General features: G+C 49.2%; 6 protein-coding genes across 6 annotated transcripts; 2 read left to right on the top strand and 4 right to left on the bottom strand.

Annotated features, from left to right (window-relative positions):
* Nucleotides 1-1,532: 1,532 nt before the first annotated feature.
* BDV37DRAFT_279441 (putative ssDNA binding protein Ssb3) lies at nucleotides 1,533-2,112 on the top strand (the record flags this gene model as incomplete). The annotated part of the gene is made up of 3 exons (XM_032086337.1): nucleotides 1,533-1,775; nucleotides 1,874-1,928; nucleotides 2,039-2,112. 3 exons carry the CDS (start codon nucleotides 1,533-1,535, stop codon nucleotides 2,110-2,112), a joined length of 372 nt encoding a protein of 123 aa, XP_031945392.1.
* A 264-nt stretch (nucleotides 2,113-2,376) lies between these two features.
* Nucleotides 2,377-7,130, bottom strand: BDV37DRAFT_239870 (putative GATA transcription factor (Ams2)). The gene is made up of 4 exons (XM_032081007.1): nucleotides 6,434-7,130; nucleotides 6,217-6,370; nucleotides 4,110-6,157; nucleotides 2,377-4,052 (listed from the first exon to the last, which is right to left on the bottom strand). The coding sequence occupies exons 1-4, from the start codon at nucleotides 6,471-6,473 to the stop codon at nucleotides 2,725-2,727; spliced, it is 3,570 nt and encodes a 1,189-aa protein (XP_031945391.1). The 5' UTR covers nucleotides 6,474-7,130; the 3' UTR covers nucleotides 2,377-2,724.
* Nucleotides 7,131-7,190: 60 nt separating this feature from the next.
* BDV37DRAFT_279439 (mRNA splicing protein SMD2) lies at nucleotides 7,191-7,817 on the top strand (the record flags this gene model as incomplete). Its single annotated transcript, XM_032086336.1, has 4 exons — nucleotides 7,191-7,213; nucleotides 7,341-7,373; nucleotides 7,447-7,695; nucleotides 7,775-7,817. 4 exons carry the CDS (start codon nucleotides 7,191-7,193, stop codon nucleotides 7,815-7,817), a joined length of 348 nt encoding a protein of 115 aa, XP_031945390.1.
* A 531-nt stretch (nucleotides 7,818-8,348) lies between these two features.
* Nucleotides 8,349-10,990, bottom strand: BDV37DRAFT_208430 (putative dihydroxyacetone kinase (DakA)). The gene is made up of 5 exons (XM_032079957.1): nucleotides 10,943-10,990; nucleotides 10,626-10,890; nucleotides 9,938-10,445; nucleotides 9,252-9,877; nucleotides 8,349-9,185 (listed from the first exon to the last, which is right to left on the bottom strand). The coding sequence occupies exons 2-5, from the start codon at nucleotides 10,636-10,638 to the stop codon at nucleotides 8,545-8,547; spliced, it is 1,788 nt and encodes a 595-aa protein (XP_031945389.1). The 5' UTR covers nucleotides 10,639-10,890; nucleotides 10,943-10,990; the 3' UTR covers nucleotides 8,349-8,544.
* A 1,080-nt stretch (nucleotides 10,991-12,070) lies between these two features.
* BDV37DRAFT_239859 (uncharacterized protein) lies at nucleotides 12,071-12,999 on the bottom strand. The gene has a single exon (XM_032081006.1). It carries the CDS (start codon nucleotides 12,823-12,825, stop codon nucleotides 12,505-12,507), a length of 321 nt encoding a protein of 106 aa, XP_031945388.1. The 5' UTR covers nucleotides 12,826-12,999; the 3' UTR covers nucleotides 12,071-12,504.
* Nucleotides 13,000-13,501: 502 nt separating this feature from the next.
* On the bottom strand, nucleotides 13,502-16,891 carry BDV37DRAFT_239858 (cullin family protein). The gene is made up of 5 exons (XM_032081005.1): nucleotides 15,934-16,891; nucleotides 14,798-15,878; nucleotides 14,307-14,729; nucleotides 13,875-14,235; nucleotides 13,502-13,805 (listed from the first exon to the last, which is right to left on the bottom strand). Exons 1-5 carry the CDS (start codon nucleotides 16,684-16,686, stop codon nucleotides 13,745-13,747), a joined length of 2,679 nt encoding a protein of 892 aa, XP_031945387.1. The 5' UTR covers nucleotides 16,687-16,891; the 3' UTR covers nucleotides 13,502-13,744.
* Nucleotides 16,892-16,952: the final 61 nt, after the last annotated feature.

The following is a 16,952-nucleotide window of genomic DNA, read 5'->3' as shown; positions in this document are numbered from 1 at the left end:
GATTGCCATACGGGCTCAGCAAGACAAAGAAGAAGCTGAGATCTCTCTTCCCGGGTTTTGGGGGTGGCTTGGGGATCACCTGGCCACCAGTCTGGTAAGATAACCCTATCGAAGATTAGGGCTGCGCGAACAGGCCTTCTAACAGACGTTTATAGTCATATCAAGGACAGCTCGCCGCCCCCAACCCCGGCGACAAGCCTATCGACAATCTTTGAGAAGGACGAATCCTTCTAGTCCCCTTCTGTGGGACACCGGTAGGTTGTCTGGGGAGGAGGTGGTGGAACCAGCCGGGCGTTGTACGGTGGGCGGGCTGGGGTCCCCTTCTGTGGGACAGTACACGCCTGGCTGGGGGAGGGATATGAATGACTGGGTTTTGTCTTTTTTTTTTTTTTTTTTTTTTTTTTTTTTTTTTTTTTTTTTTTTTTTTTTTTTTTTTTTTTTTTTTGTTTTTTTTTTTTTTTTTTTTTTTTTTTTTTTTTTTTTTTTTTTTTTTTGTACTTCTTTTTGTTGTCTATGTTTTTTACATGTCTTTGTACATGTTTTTGTTTTTGTTCGTTTTTTCTTTTGTCTTTTCTTGCTCATGTTTAGATAGATGATAGATCGAGATGCCCAGACTCTGCCAAGCAGAGCAGTTATTACTAGTAGATAATAGACAATAGACTCTTCTGAGGATTCAATCTGAGAAGCCCCAAGAACTTAACCCAACCACATAGAGCCAGACTTCACCGTAGGATGAAGTCAGGATAGTCTTAGGCAGAGGGAGCCATGCTATGAGTGTAGGTAATGAGCCTCGGATAACCTAGAGAAGCAGTCAGCAAGCAATTCAACAGAGGAAGCTGACCAGATATGAAGCATGTATAAACCTGTTGTGCCAGCCGTTACCAAAGCAGACAGAAGGACCACCTATCATGGCCCAGTCGTTAGCAATTGATATTACTCTTCCCTCATTATTTCAAGCTGTATATCACTTTCTAGATCTTAGCAGCCGCAACATCAAGGAGAGCGTACCGAAAGCCCTTAGGGCCCGCATAGGACTCATCGGGGAGTCCCCAGAAATATACCATTTACAGCAAAGAATCTGAAGTTATACTTGGTTGCTACTAACACAATGTATAATTAAGGGCTCGAGAGAAATATATTATCCAAGTGACTGTGCCAAAATTGTAGACTTAAGAGAATACTAGGGTTGATCTCAGTCACAACACTATTACCCCTTCATGAGAGTAGCTTGGTGTTTCCACGTGTTCAAAGATTTACCTGCCAAAGAAGATCTAATATCTCTACGATGAGGTGTGTAGTTAACTTATATCTCAATGTATGGACCATGGGCCAGCCCTAAATGAGCCAAAGGAAATCACATGACCACGCGTCACGCGCCGCGATGGATCTCCTCGCGATCATCAGAGGGAAATGATAGCCACACCGTTCTCTCCATCTAGTCACTCGATACAACCACAGTCCTCCCACAGCCAAACAATTCATTACTTCCACCCTCACCAAACCAACTAAAGAGGAAAGAAAAAGAATATAAAATGTCCCTCCAAACACCCCGCGTCCTCCCCGCCCACCTCCACGCCTTCCACCCCTCCAACGCCAACCCCCACGTCACAAACACCGTTCGTCTACTGGGCACAGTAACAGCGCTCCGCGGCGACACGGCGACCATCACGTGCGGAGATAACGGAGACGTGACGCTGATCTTGAAGCCCGATTCGCATCTGCAGATGGGGAAGCTGGTCGAGGTTGTTGGCAAGGTGACTGATGTTGAGGGGCAGGTGAGTCTTGCACACTCCAAGTTCTATTTCTTGTCGAATCCTACGGACTATAGCGCGGAGTGAGGTAGGATTTCATGCTGACAGATGGGCGTGAACAGGGCCTTGGGGTGAGGGTGTTGGGCAGCTTTGATTGGGGAAATCCCTCTGATTGCGGTATGTGGTTTTCACTTCTTTTCTTGCTGGTCTACGGTGTTGTTGTTAGGAGCTTTTGGTGTTGGGAAGAATTATGTGGGGAGCTCGGGCTGATGGTGGTTCTTGGACAGATTATAAAATCTATGAGAATGTGGTCAATGCGACACATCGGTTCAAGTCGCTTTTCTATGAGGCGGCTGAATAATTTATTCTTTGCTATGTTTCATGAATCTTGTTTCTCTTTGATACCAGGGTGCATATGTTTAAAACTTCTCTCTAGACATAGGGGGTGGCATCTGGCGATGCAATTAAATAGTGGCATTAGAAGGACGTCGAATGTTATTTATGCTATCATGCTTTTACCTTACGGCTATCTTTGTTCCGTTATTATAGTATAGTTAAGATTGTAGATTGCGATTTTTAGTGTAGAATCTTGCTACATCTACTTCGGGAATAGCCAAGGTTGCTTCTTTCTTTCATTGGTTTTTTATTTGTATTTGTTATTGTTATGGTTATGGTTATCGAGCTCAAGACGAGTCAACTCGTCCTCGATGTTGAGACATAGTGATAGTAAAGTGTCGGCGGCACACTCGGTGGCGCCTGATGCAGGCTCATCATGACCTGAACATGAAAAGGAGACTAAAAGACAGGACAATCCCAAGGCCAACGGTGTACCCTCGGTACAGGTTCCAATCCACCAACGCCGTCGCTTGAAAAACATATCAAGAAGGACACAGAAAGAAAAAAAAAAAGCCAAAGAAAGTCTCGGATGCTCATCACAATAAGAGGGTAACAATAAGATTATAGTCAAAGAAACTCATGAAACATTAGGCGTATTGTTTTGTGCTTGTTCTTTGTGGCTCGATCCCTCGGCCGGCTTAGCCTTGACATTCAGGGCCATGACGTCGGTATCGAGGGCATCGGAGCTGAAAAATCCAGAATCAAGGATGTTCGGATCAAGATTGAAGATATCAAAATGGTTTTCTTTATGAAGGTCTGGGTTGGACAGAAGCGCGTTGATGAGATTACCAGAATCATCATCTCCGTTGTTCTGCTCTTCCTCAGATCCATTGGGCGAGACGTAGTCCGACGGCAGCCAATCCGGCCAGTTGCTACTGGACGGACATTTGCTTGGATCAAAGCCGAACAAGGAGTCAGCGTTCGTGGCAGAAGCCGCATTAGAGAAGATATCCACAATCACTTTGTCCATCCCGTCGAATGCATCTGCACTGAAGGCATCGTCGGGAAGAGAGGGCAAGTCAGACATGTGAAGGCGCATCTGCTTGGGAGTTTTTCCCTGGCGTGGCGTTGACCCGGGGCTATTTTGAATGCGTTGGAGCCGTTGCGCGGTAAGCTTCGTGGGGGTTGTGTTGACGTCCTTCCGTACTTTAGACGACGAAGGTGAGTGACCCGGAAACGAAAGCGATTTTTCACCCAAAATGCCGGTGCGAGGATTGCGTCGTCGTGGTGTAGGGCTCGTAGGCAAGTCTAGCTCAAAGCTCGGGCTCTCAAAGAGACAGTCTAGGTCAGAAGCGCCATTCTCTTTGTCCTGAGGTTGCTTGGTAGACTCGTGAGAAGCTACGCGAGGGCTGCGGCGTGGGCTGTTTAGAACCGACTCGCCTAGAGCTTTCAGAGGGCCGCCCTCAGCCTGCGAATTAGGAAACAGAACTCTCCGTACGGATTTGGGAGTAAGACTATTCTCACCCGCCGTGGCAGAATTACGACTCTCGAGATTCCTAGCAGGACTAGACTGGATAGCTCGCCTGAGGGCCTCGATCGCATTGTCCTCTTGCCAACGACTTCCCGCAGTGTCCGATGACTTCCGGGGCTCCAAGCTGGTTGCGCGCCGCCGCTTGGACGGGGGGTCCTGGGAATCATCCTCGTTCTCGTTTTCATTATTGTTGCCATCACGAGGGGTTATGCCGTCTTCTGCGGCCGGCGACGAGGCATCGGATGCGACGGGCGAGGATCCGTCCACTTTGGTCAATTCGGCTCGGCTTCGGCTCCTGGTTGCAGCACCATTGGTTGAAAGGGGGCCACCTCCCCTGCGGTTCCTAGGGGGACGCTTCCTCTTGCCATTTGAAGACTTGTTCCATTTGTTCTCTGGTCGCATGGATTTAAACTTGTGAAGCCAAAGGCCGCATGCTTTTTTTCATGTCAGTATCAAGAGCGTCAATCAGTTAGCATATCTTTATCACTTACGGTTGCAAAGAAGGACTTGAGCAAAGTCATTGTCGGCATCAGCGAGACTCTTCTTGTAGATCTTGAATTTGGTAACTTTGTCTTGATCATCCCGCTCCAGAGACTGCCAAAACAACATGCCCGAATCCTTCTTCATCACATCGGCCTCTTGCTCATTCCCAATGATTTCCTTGGACCAGGCCCTACGCCACGTGGGTGTTTCGATCGCGCCACAGTTCTCACAGTAAGGGGGAACCTGCCCATCGCGAATGCACTTATCAAGGCGAGCCTGGACCTGTCTTAATCTTCTCGCACCCGCCCCACTGCGGACTTTACCGTCCTCTGCTACTCGTTGCGGGGCAGGGGTCTCTGCAGCGGTGAAATCACTCATTGGGCCAGCAGCCCAAGCGGTATTCTGGCCTTGAGGTTGCGATGGCATGACGGGGTCACTTGCGGGAATTGCGCTTATCAGCTGCTCTATTTCACTCTGGGACATAGGAGCAGGGGCCAGAGGCTTAGGAGCCTGTCTAAAGCTTGCGCGTGAAGACGGCCTCGAGCCTGCGGCGCTAGCTGGTGCACGGGGAGGTACAGGTGCTGATTCCTTCACAGGCTGTCCTTGTGACTCATCACCAACAAGGACATTCTCATTTCGGGTCTCCTGGCTCAGGCGAGCGCCAACAGGTGAACTGGCCTGCACTGCCAAGTGATTTCTCTGCTTCTCACCGGCAGTGTCATTCGTCACAGGCCTTGTGTAATCTTCCAACGGTGTGCCGATGTCGTCATCTAAAAGCTCTTCTACGCCACCACTCATGAATCCAGAATCAGGATCAGTGACCATAGGTGGGAGAACTGGGCTGGAGCGGGTTGGGAAGCTGCAGTCCAAGACAGGGGGCGAGGACGGCATGCTGAATGAAGGCTCGAAAAGACCTTGGTAGCGAGACTCCTCTGGGGAGTGCGTGTTGAATTCAATGGGAGTCTGGTCATCGCTGGCGTTATACGGAGACTCGTAGTGGTTGCTCTGGACGGAGGATTCACGCAGAAGGCTCGGCATGGTGCGTGCCCGACGAGGGAGGCCATTCATGTTGGAGATAGGGGTGGGTGGCCGAACCGGTTCTTCATGGGAGCTCTGAGCAGCAGCAATAGCCGGGTTGATTGGCGTGGGGCGGTGAATACGAACAGAAGCAGCTGTACTTGCAGCTACCCGCAGGGAGCTGGGCTGCCTCTCGATGTTGAAGTCCGACTTCCCGGGCCATTCCGCTCGATACAGCTTAGCACGTTTTCGAGGTTGGGACTCTCCAGATTCCTCGCAGCTACCGTAGCCCGATTGAATAGATCCCCTGCGACTGGCATACCGAGATTGAATAGCAAAGTCCGAGTCACGCATAGAAGCGCTAGAAGACGGACGAATAATATCACTCTGCGAGCGGTCCAAACGGGGTTGCTGTGACTGTTGCTGTATCGGCTGAGAAAGTTGCTCCTGCTGATATTGTGATCGTTGGCCCCCAGGGGTGGATACTCTGCTTCCAGCTGCCAAGGCGGACTGCGAAGGTGATACAGATCGATATGGCCCATGTGCAGAGACAGGTGGAATTTCCCTTGGCGTCGAGCTCTCGCTAAGTAATTGATGAAAACGCTCAATTCCGGAGTGGTCCAAGGGTGAATCCGTCCGTTCCGGTTGCTGGGTGATAGAGGGGGTCATCAAACCCGGGTTTTGGCGCAAGAAGTTGGTCCACGCTTGCGCATCGAATTCGTGAGGAATAACGGTGCTCAACTCCCGATACCTCCGCATGCTTTCCAGGTATTCACTCTGCATGACCGTGGGAACAGGTACCAAGCGCAACTTCACCTCCAGTGTCTCCTGAGCACCCTTCGAGAACAATCCCAGCACATTTTTGCAGACGCGACCAGTGACCATGGTTTCAGATTGATGGGCCGGGGCATTTGGCGTGGGAGAAGCCGAAGCAAGAACCCATGATAACATTCCCTGTCCAACCAAAGGCGTCTCATATTCTGAGTAATCGTAGGCATAAACGGTGTAATCTTGTCCCAGTTTCGCAACCAATTCGGGACTGCAATCAGACAAATAACAATGAGTATAATCTCAGTGACTGGAAGTGATTCAACTAACCTGGCGGAGACAATGGCTTGAATGCAAGTCTTCAGCTCGATAACCCCAATTTGTGTCTTCTCGTCCAGGGCAGCAGTCTGGACATCGAGAAGATGAGGCCACCGGGCCAGACAATTTGTCTTGTTGGCATCGTCGAATGTGTAAAGCACCTTCACTAATAAATTGGAGCCCAATGATTAGCATCCACGGTAGAATTGAGCTGGAAAGGGAAGCTCACGCCTCATAGGCCGGACGGAAATTCCGTCCTGAGATTCCATGCCACCAACTTGAGAGGAATAACCATAAGCAAGCTGGAGAAGATGTATCCAAATAAGAATATGTCAGAACGAGGGGAAAGTTTGTTGAAGAAGCGGACCGTGGGTTGAATCAGCTGGATAGGAATGTCGAAGCGTGACAAAGTTTTCAAAGGAAGGTTGAATAGGATAGAAGCAACGTAGCGTCCGATCTATGCCGCTTGCTTATCGACTCGTCAAGCCTATCTAATCGGAGGTTGCGTCGACCGGGAGAATGAACCGGTATGTAAAGAATCAGGATAGCGGGGTGGAATGATCTCTGGAATGCAGACGTGGGACTGAAGAAAGGGATGAAGGGACATGCGGTGAGAGTCCTTAAGAAGGAGAGAGGTGAGGAGATTCCAGGGATGTTCGGTTCTGACTTGGAAAGTGACCGCGAGTCGTGAAGTAGGGGCGAAGTAGTGAGAGGTTGGAGAAGGAAAAGAAACGACGCCTTGCATTTGAATGTCGAGAAGCTTGCAAGATCGCCGACATGAACCGTGTCGGACGCGACGTGACGGAGCCAATCGCGAACTGGGAAAAAAGCTCTGTCGCAAACACGGCAAACACGCGCGACACGTGATCCGCGACCCGCGCCAAGACGCCGGAAGAGTCCAAGACAGCGACAAAGCTGATAGTCCGATGGAAAGATAGTCAAGACGTCCTCCAGCAGACCACCACCACCTTTTATATCCCGCCAACATGTCGACCGACCCAAAGATCCAGTACGTTACCCCTCTTTTCCTGGAGATCATGTGTCATTGCATGCGTCATTGATCCCCTTCATCATGGCGTGATCTTTTTACTCTAACGCGATCGATCTGATGCTAACCATACCGTCTAATTCAACAGGGACCTGCTTAACAAGCCCAAGAGTGAGCTTACGTATGTTCTTCCCAACTTCTATCGGACCTATTGTCTATTGGATCTATCCACAGTCTCTAACATCCCCATCAAGTGAATACGAGGTCTCCCTCGTCGAGGAACATGAGCTCACAGCTGGCCCCCTCTCTCTCCTCCAAACCGCCACACGCACACACACCCAGGTCCTGATCGCCTGCCGTAGCAACCGTCGCCTGCTTGCTCGCGTGAAGGCGTTCGACCGCCACTGCAACATGGTGCTGGAGAACGTCAAGGAGATGTGGACAGAGAAGCCCAAGGGCGGTAAGGGCAAGGGTGTCAACAAGGATCGCTTCATCAGCAAGATGTATGTGCCCATGCGATTCCTCCCCGCTTGAGGTACTTTGATGAGGAACCCGACCTCCTGATCTAACACCTCGCTCTAGGTTCCTGCGTGGCGACTCGGTCATCCTCGTTCTGCTCAGTTGATCTCGGGAATCCATTCCCAACCACGTGACATGCGCGACATGTTTGGCTTTTCTCTATCCAGTTATTGGAGTCGACAAAGACGGTCTATTTCTTTGATATCGATACCCTGTCCTACGATTTCCGAAGTCTGCGATCCATAGTCGGAGATTCAATCACACGTACATCCTAAGCTCCCTTGGCGAGTAGAAAAGGGGATTCTATTTCTTCTCATGAGCTTTCTCTATGTCCGTTCTTCGTTGTTTTACTGTATCATGAAGGGACACATCTGGCGTTTTTCTGGTCCGTTTAGAAAAGTTAGAAAAGGAAAGAAAAGTCAGATAGTTGGATTCGAGGTTTTTCTCGAAGTTAATAGGGCCGGTCGAGTGTTCTCGATCGGTGAAAGTGGGCGTGGACAGTAGCTTTCTGGATGTATAAATATGAACGCTAATACAGCCATTTAGCTACAATGCAATGAAAGATCCCCGCTAGCAGAAGGAACATACTGTCGCATTTGGTATAGCTTGGCTTGAGTATTACGTACAAGTAGTTAAGATTCTTACAGGAATCAGAAATATCAATAATAAACTCATTGAATTTATACACTATAGGTAATTGTAACTGATTAGAAGCATGGATAAAACCGAGCAATGAACACTGCACAAAACAGAACGCCTGCAATTGTCATGATGTCATCGATTAAAATTAAAGTGTTTCATGAGATGCAATATGTACCGCGAGGTTCGAGGAATCATGCTTGCTTTGGAATGGCTTCGACAAGCCCGGTGAAGAATTCGCTAAGTCCGTAAGCACCGGGGTCAGGAACCTTACCCACCCACTCGTCTTCACCACCCACATAGACAGATCGTCCCAAGCTGGCCTTCATGCTCTTCGTGGCTTCAGTTCCCTCTTGGGCAGCCTGAGCAGCAGCATGGACATCCTTGGTGTCGCGTAGAGTGTCACAGAAGGGAACAAGGGCGTCGATCATAGTACGGTCACCAGGCTTGGCCGGTGTGTACTTTCCAAGGGCTCCAAGCGAGTATTTCAAGGCCTCACCCCAGACTTCAGCCGTGGCAGGAGTCGTCTTGCCCTTGTCTTGCTCCCGGAGGCCGTGCACAAGTGCGTTCAAGAAGATGGCGTAGATGGCACCGGAAGTACCATCCATAGTGTTCTCCACAATGGTAACGATGCGGTTGACGGTTTTAACCACGTCATCATCCAGGCTTGATAAGTTGTCCTCAAGGAGTGCGAGAACAGCCTCGGCACCACGTTTCAGGCCAACGCCACAGTCACCGTCTCCGACGATCGTATCGTAGCGAGTAACTGTTGGTTCGGCGTCAATGATGCGCCGGAGACCAGATCCCAAGACTTTTCTGATAGTAGCAGGGTCCACTATTGCATTTCGTTAGCATGCATCCAAGGGAATCGAATATAGAAGATTGGGCAAACTAAGCATACACTTAACATTACTGGGCTGTTCCTCGGCCAGCTTGGTCTTCTTGAGCTCTACAGGAGCATCGGTCCGACGGTCCCAGGTGGATGTTGGGATAGGGGCGGACCAACCGACTGCCTCGGCGGGGGCATCCAAAAGCTCAAGGAAAGATTTGCCAGCGCCCAATCCATTATCAGCGAGCTTCAACAGCGAAGCGCTGAAACCTAGTCCGTTGAGACTGGTGAGGAAAGTTCCTTGAATAACTCGTACGGGTTTGATGCTGTAGTCCCGCTCAAGCTGACGGTATACTTCATCGGTGATACCAGAGAGCTCCAGGCTGCTCACACCACCCAGGTTGTTAATCAGGAGCACAAACTCGTCGTCCGGTTCGCGTGTAATGAAAGCACGGTCAGGGTCGTTGTGGTCCAAGATTTGGAAAAGCATGGTCTTGACCAGCTCTGGCAAAGTGAATTTCATTCGATGGGATCCGGGTTCGTTGTGAATACCCATTCCAACTTCGACCTCCCCAACAGGAATAGTATCTTCTGAAGCAGGTCGGCCAGGAATGTGGACGTGCTCTAGAGAAGAGCCCACAGTTGCGAGCAGCGAGTTGGCCTGTTTAGCAACACGGTGGATTTCTTCGAGAGAAGCACTGGTTGTATGTCAGCATGAGGAACCTCTCTTTCACCAATGTACATAATAATCAACTAACCCTGTCTCAGCCAAGGCGCTGACGATTTTCAGAACGAGGATTCCGCCGCCAATGCCGCGACGGCCGACTTTTCCGCCCTTCTTCTTGCCGACGCCAGCGTCGTCATTGATAGCAAAAAATTCAGTCTTGATTCCGGCAGCGCGTGCCTTCTCGGCAGCCATACCGAAGTTGAGCACATCGCCGGTGTAGTTCATGGGAATGATGAACACACCTTGCTCATTGTCGACACAGTCGAGGGCAGCTTTGCGGATTTGTACGGCAGAGGGAGAGGCGAAGATCGTGCCAGCGACTGAAGCATCTAGGAATCCTTGGCCGACAAAGCCCGCGAAAGCCGGTTCGTGGCCGGAGCCACCGCCGGAAACGATCGCGACCTTCTTCTTTTTGAGCGAATCAGGGCGGCGGAAAATGATCTTGTTCTCAGGGTCGAAAGCAAGAGAAGGGTTTGTCAAAGTCAGCGAGTGGAGGGCGGTGACCACCAGATGGTTCGGGTCCGAGAAGAAGTGTTTGGCTGTGTTGCGTTAGTGCACCTGTCAATGCATATTTTCTGGGGTTTTAGTTTTGTTTGTGGAGAACATCGGGGTCGTTTCATGATGATCGTGGGTCTGATCGCGAGGAGGTTGTATAAGGCCCCCAACGAGAACAGCGAAACCAGAAGATGTGATAAATTCAAAACAGGCTGGCAACGTACTCTGTGCAGACATGATGTATGATGTGTGTAATTGCCTGATGAGGTGCAGCAAACAACTGGAAATCGAAGTACGACGTCGACAGCGGATTGGACGCTCGACTTCGGATGTGGAGAAAGACCGGAAGTCTTGGGGGGTCGGAGAGACTAGTTGAGGATTGTGCAAGAAAGAATCCACTCGTCTAGGAGGGTATTCGTCTGCTTATAAGCGTCTGCTCCTCGCTAAAATTGAAGCGAGATTTGGTCGGGTTTCTGGGCGAAATTCCTCCTGATCTAAGAGTCGGGGATAATTCGCTAGGTTTGCGCCGAGAACTTATCACGAGTATAGTACTGGCACAGAGGCTACAATCGCTCTATCGTCCGTGAGAGGCGGGGAAAAAGTGGAGAAGTTGCGTTCACTCGGGTCTAATACTATAGATCAGTCCGGGGGCTCTCATGCGTCGAAAAACCGGAGATCACAAGGGTAGACGGGCATGTCATTTGCCAGTGGTACTCACAGTATATTGGACAGGTGGAGAAAACCTAGTCAATAGGATTAGGATGAGGTAATCGTGAGTCTGGGAGTGATTCAAACAAGACGAATTGATTCGGTATGATGAGGTGAGAATCACCCGGAGGACGAGAGATGGAGAATAGAGGAGTGGAAGATAATCACAATGAGGGGAGACGGAGATTGAAGGGAAGCGTTGAAGTATACTTATACTGGGGAAAGACTGTACTCAAGTAGCAGTGGTCAACAAGTTGTAACCAGGCGAACCTGTTCACGATGTTGTCAAACCTGTTTGTTCTTTTTTTACCTTTTTTTTTTTCAGTTCACATGGACAATGATTGCAATGAGACCCATCAACCCACCCCCCGGATAGGCAATGGAAGAGTAGTTCACGATAGTACAACGTATTCGAGCGAGGCAGCTGTACCGAGGAGTACCTAATCGAGTAAGTACCTAAGAGGTCTAGCCCACTGCGAGGTATGTACGGAGTACTCCATACATTGGTACCTGCGGACTCGTAATATTACACCAATTATACATTGTTCTGAGGCCTTGTCCATACTAAGGTAATCAAATTTCCCGCCGCCGGCCGCGAAACCCCATGGGTCTGGAACCTTGGGCGACTTACAGGCGACTTTTGAACGAACGCTTCGGATTACCATCTGTGGCATTCCCGCCTCGACCCCTCGTATGGGATGGGTTTGAACTTTGGGGAAAGCAAAACGCTTGCTTATTTCCGCCTGATGGATGCGGCTACGGCTTCCTCCGCGGATAATTCCTTTATGGTCCAAAATTGAAATTCATAATTGCCAGGGATTACCCTGGAGGGCTGATCGAGTGGTGTCGCAAGTGTCGGTCCATATCACCTTCCGGGTGCATCCACTAACTACATACCAGGGTTACTATCAATTACAATACAACCAACATATGTCTGTACATACTCAGTAGAGTTGTCTAATAATTGGGATGATTGCTATACCTCGATCTATCAGCCCATCCTTACATAATTGGACAGATTTTATCCTGATGCACTTGACAAAATAAAACAGATGAATTAAAATAAAAATCTTTCAGCTCTCGTGATGTATACATACATATGTTATCTACCTCTCATCCCTTACTCCCGCTGTCGATGAGCGCGAGGAGCATCCCAACAGATTCCACTCCACGTATATCGGCATGCGTCCAGCAACCCAGTACGTATGCATTGTGGGATGCCTGAAGATCTACATAGGATGTAGCAGGCACATGCTAGTGGAATTATTCCTATTCTCTGCATGCCTATGATATGCTTACTGTATCAGTGTCAATTACGAGTCCCTTTCGCTATCAGATTGACAATTTGGGCAAAAAGAATGACTCAGGACTGGGTCAATTGAGGATTTAGTATCCTCAAAATATTTTCGACAACCTTATGCGATCCGAAAAAGGAAGCTGTACCAAAACAAAGAACTGATTCGTAGCGAGAATAATTTCTAGAACGAAGACGTAGTGCGACAAAAAGGGGGGAACGGCGCTAGAAACATCCCCAACATAAAAAGCGATCATGGGACCGACAAAAAAAAGCCTAGTTTCCCCGCTGTCAGATCTAATGGAAATCCACCAGCGTGGTTGAAGGGCTCTAATCATTACCACATCCGGAACTCCCAATGATAGGCGCGTACGTAGTCGCATATTGTTCAAGATGATCTCTCGTTCCGTGAAGTGTTCCATTGAGGATTCCTCCTGATCGCCCGTCCCTCAGGGTTCAGCTTGAGACAGGGAAGAGTTGCTGTGGATAAAACGAAAAAGTGCACTCATCCACGTGAACCCCCAAAAGAGCCCAGACCGTTTTTTATCCTTCCGTTTCATTTCAATACATCCGATACATAACATTTTACCATTTCCGGACCATCCCTTGGAATATATGCTTAATTTTTTTTTTTTTTTTTTTTTTTTTTTTTTTTTTTTTTTTTTTTTTTTTTTTTTTTTTTTTTTTTTGCATTTTTGCATTTTTGCATTTTCGGGGGTTCGTCTCTCTCCCGAGTCTCGGTTCTCTCGGGCGAGAGTCAAAAGTGTGGTGATGCGTCGAGTGCAGTTTGAATGCTGTCTTTGACTTTCCTTGCTCGCCATTTAGTATGTAAGCAATTATCTCATCATTCAGTGATGATGACAACGATCATGGAGTCTTAATATTGTCGATCACCTTGCCACTAAACCGGTTGGTAGCACTCATCACAGTCCTGCGTGAATATACGACACAGTAGGTCCGCAAGTAATCATGATGCTATTGATAATACCAAAAAAAAAAATAAGTGGATAACACCACGGAGATAACCCAGCGTACGGAGGGCTCCGTCTGCCAATGCCGAACTATTCTCAGGTTTGTTCGGATCGGCACCGCGTGGGGGCTGGGCCTGCCAACCCGTGATCACGGGGGAAGGTTAATAATAACTTAATAGGGAACGCGATTAGATTTCCGCGGCCGCACCTACTGCATGGCCGATGGACTGGGGAACAAAGTACCCCCCCACATTGTCTCGGGTCATATATTAAAAGAACGTTTGCTTCGTGTCATATGATGCTCGAGTTAAAACACATGATAATAGTTAATGTCTTGCTGACACAGATATAGTCGTCTCTAAATGTTCCATTATGCCACATACTGATACCGGTTTCCTTCTTCTCGCTCCATGTAGTCCTTTTCAATCAGCCTGTAGAGCAGTCATAGTCAGTGACCAGGTTCTCAATAAACAATACCATAATTTCTCGGAGCCACTCACTTCTCAATGTTCTTCTTGATATCCGCGGGTTCGAGCACTCCTCGGCTGCGCGTCGCCTTGATCACCTCCGCTACCAGTTCGGGGTGTGTGATGGTCTTCCGACTCTTCATAATCCGCACAATAGCTGCCTGGGTCTCATAATGCCGATCGGCTGCCACCCGCTCGTGGGTCGTCTTGTTCTCCTCCTTTGTCTCCTTCAGCTGGATCTGATTGATCTTGATCCGCATTTTCACGTCGGAGAATCCCCCATTGTACGAGAACTCGTCCGTTGTGTTGACTTCTCGGCCCTTCGGCTTCTTAACAAGCACTCGATATTTGGCGCATGCGAGCGATTGGAGAGTCCGTTTCAGCTCCTGATCAGCTATGCCACGTCAGTTAGCAGTAGCCCAGAGAGTATGAGTATTTGGAGATTTGAGAGTATGGGGTACTAACACAACTTCGTCGCCTCCTGGATCTGTAGATAGCTCAGAGTATCCTTCTCGGACACGTCGTTAAATAGCAGAAGCACGATGGCCTGGAATGAACTGACTACCAGTTCCTTATCACCTTTGGGAAATCTTGCGCGCAGCTGGCAGTGCGCGAGTTGGTGTTTCCAATTAAGTTTGCGCCCGTTGTATTTACTATAGTAAAACTTTTCGAACTCGCTGACAGCTGTCGCGATTTCGGGCGGTATTCGCACCTGAACATCGGGATAGGACGGCCAGGCAGATGCAGAGAGCACACTAACATTCAAATCTACCGGCAATCGGTGCTTGCGCTCACGCTGAATAGAATTATACGCCGCCATTTCATCCCGCGCCACGTCCATGTCTTTGAACATAGATTCCAGGTTGTGCGTGAAGCTGGAACCGCATTCTAACCAATCGCCAATGTTAGCCTCCATGCACACATATCAATTTATGTCGCTCGGAATCAGAACCAACCTGTCTTGAGCCTGGCCAGCATGCTCTTCTCTGCATCATCACTGGCACTTCGGCCCATCAATAACCGACGAGCAAGGTCGTTCTTGTAAAATGCCTCAAATACAGCTTTGCCATGTACAAATCGGAAGAGGTCTAACACTTGATCTAACTGTCGATTGATTTCGGCATCCTCATCGGCAAGAGGTACATCCTCGACTTTTCGTCCAGGAGGTAATTTCCACCCGCCTTTGAGTAATCTATCCACATATTTGGCAATCATCTCTCCGGTCTTGGGGTTATCTGTGCCTCCGGATGCGCCCGATTTTCGGCCCTTGTTCATGAACGTCTCAAAGGCCTCCCGCAAGGAATGTCCCAGTTCCTCATGCCGATGGAAGGAGTTGATCCAAGTTTCGTCAAGCTGCTGTTTGAAATCCAGTAGCCGGGCCACCATTTCCGCCTCTTTTTCATCGTCAAAGATAATTCCAGTCCCTTCTTCAACGATGTAACTGCTGAATGCCGTTTTCAATTTCGCCCCCAAATCCCTTCGTTGAAGAAGAGTATAGAGCTTTTCCAAGGCAGTCTTATTGCCGGCCCGCAGCAGACCAAGAATGTCATTTTGGTTGAGGAGAACATCCTCTTGCTCTGCCACTAACTCCTGATCCAAAAGTTCAGACAACTTCTGTTTCGTGCTCCGATTTAAAGAGAACAATGTGCACCTGTCTACTTCTTGTTCAATTAAGCGGTGGCTGTTTTCCGCAAAGGTGGCGAGATATCCCGAGGCTTCATGCTGAGCCCATGATGCGAAGAATTTCTTCGATTCGGAGACAAGGAGAGGTTCAAAACCAGTAGTATAAACATCAAGGCCATGGAAAAATTCAATAGCGTTCCGAAGCAAAGATGAGTCGGCTGACATACCGCGCCCTTCGTCACGGTCCGCTTCAACCAGGTCGCAGGCGCCTTGTAAAACTTGTGGCTGTAACACTGGATCATTGAATATGTGTTGCCGGAACTGAATCAAGCCCATCTCGCGGATAACTGGGTATTCCTTGGAATGGAGGAGGAACGATTGGTCGAGATAGTAGAAAATCCAGCGTACTGTAACCTGCAAACGAGTCAATTCAAGATTGTAGATGAGCGGAAGAAGAACGGAAACATACCAGCTTTGATTGCCATGTCGTCCACGAATCTACAACGGCTCGTAGCGTATCGATGTTGTTCCCCCCTGCTGCTCTGGCTACCAGCGTATCACGCAGTTTACCGGATACATGTCCTCGGCACCGCTCTTGCAGTTGTCTGGCCAGCGCCGAAGCTCTCCCTTGACGGCATACATTCTCAGCCCCTTTGTACAGCTCTTCTAGCGAGACCTCGGGTTTTCCGCCATCGAAAATCGCTGTCAGCGCGGCGTCAAGCTGGCCCCATATCTTCTCGAAGTATGAATCTTGATTCAATCGAGAGCCCACTCGAAGATTTTTGACAACGAGCTTCTTGGCGCCGGTGTGAGGAGTAAAGTTGCTTTGGCGCACTGGTGCGTTGAAGGAGCGGGGTTTTGCTGCTACATTTCCGGAGTTGGTGCCCGGTGTAACTTGACCAAAAAATCCACTGCCTTTCGTTTCCTGATTTGAAAAATTGTACATGATGTTGGATGAAGCTGATCCCCGCGGACCTTGTGCAGCAGTTAGACCCGAGGGGGATGGCGATAGCCGGGGCCGCTTGCTCGTCGGGGAGGATAGCTGGTGATGGTGATGCTCTTTGCCGTGGGTTGTGTGATTCCGCGAAAGGAGCTCTGAAATCGTCGCCTGTTGGTGCTGAGGTTGGTGCAGTACTTCCTCTTGCTCAGAAAGCTTCCTCTTGCCGATCGATTTGCGCTTACCGCTCCTCTGCTCGGTGGCGCCTCTCGAGGGTTGCGGCATCTACCCGGTCTTGTCCGAGATGACGATGTTGAAGAGGAGCGCTCAGCGTTGCAAAGGTCCAGAAGATATCTGGACTATACAATTCATGGCAAATCCACCTAAGCTTTCTCGAATTTGAAATGAGCGATGCGGTACTGGTGGTGGAAGGGAGGGGAGATGGAGGGGGCAGCTGGCAGAGAGGAGGGCTGAAGCAGAGATGCTCCGCGGTAAGGTTCCGTTGACGTTGAAGTCGGAGATAAGATAATACGTCCGTACTGTACATACTT

This window comes from Aspergillus pseudonomiae (genome assembly GCF_009193645.1).
Source record: "Aspergillus pseudonomiae strain CBS 119388 unplaced genomic scaffold BDV37scaffold_8, whole genome shotgun sequence".
NCBI classification, from domain to species: Eukaryota; Fungi; Ascomycota; class Eurotiomycetes; order Eurotiales; family Aspergillaceae; genus Aspergillus; species Aspergillus pseudonomiae.
Note: the sequence above shows the minus strand (reverse complement) of the source record. Positions and strands in the feature narration are given on the sequence as shown.

What these genes read in the sequence shown, in the direction of transcription:
- BDV37DRAFT_239870 (XM_032081007.1), bottom strand. Translation starts at nt 6,473, where the DNA reads ATGGAATCTCAGGACGGAATTTCCGTCCGGCCTATGAGGC. An exon ending in TTCCGTCCGGCCTATGAGGC is followed by an intron (nt 6,371 to 6,433) that starts GTGAGCTTCCCT and finishes CCAATTTATTAG; the next exon opens with TGAAGGTGCTTTACACATTC. An exon ending in TCAAGTCCTTCTTTGCAACC is followed by an intron (nt 4,053 to 4,109) that starts GTAAGTGATAAA and finishes CATGAAAAAAAG; the next exon opens with CATGCGGCCTTTGGCTTCAC.
- BDV37DRAFT_208430 (XM_032079957.1), bottom strand. An exon ending in AGCGCCTTGGCTGAGACAGG is followed by an intron (nt 9,878 to 9,937) that starts GTTAGTTGATTA and finishes ACATACAACCAG; the next exon opens with TGCTTCTCTCGAAGAAATCC. An exon ending in ACAGCCCAGTAATGTTAAGT is followed by an intron (nt 9,186 to 9,251) that starts GTATGCTTAGTT and finishes GAAATGCAATAG; the next exon opens with TGGACCCTGCTACTATCAGA.
- BDV37DRAFT_239859 (XM_032081006.1), bottom strand. Translation starts at nt 12,825, where the DNA reads ATGGAACACTTCACGGAACGAGAGATCATCTTGAACAATATGCGACTA.
- BDV37DRAFT_239858 (XM_032081005.1), bottom strand. Translation starts at nt 16,686, where the DNA reads ATGCCGCAACCCTCGAGAGGCGCCACCGAGCAGAGGAGCGGTAAGCGC. An exon ending in CCAGGAGGCGACGAAGTTGT is followed by an intron (nt 14,236 to 14,306) that starts GTTAGTACCCCA and finishes GACGTGGCATAG; the next exon opens with CTGATCAGGAGCTGAAACGG. An exon ending in ATCAAGAAGAACATTGAGAA is followed by an intron (nt 13,806 to 13,874) that starts GTGAGTGGCTCC and finishes ACTGCTCTACAG; the next exon opens with GCTGATTGAAAAGGACTACA.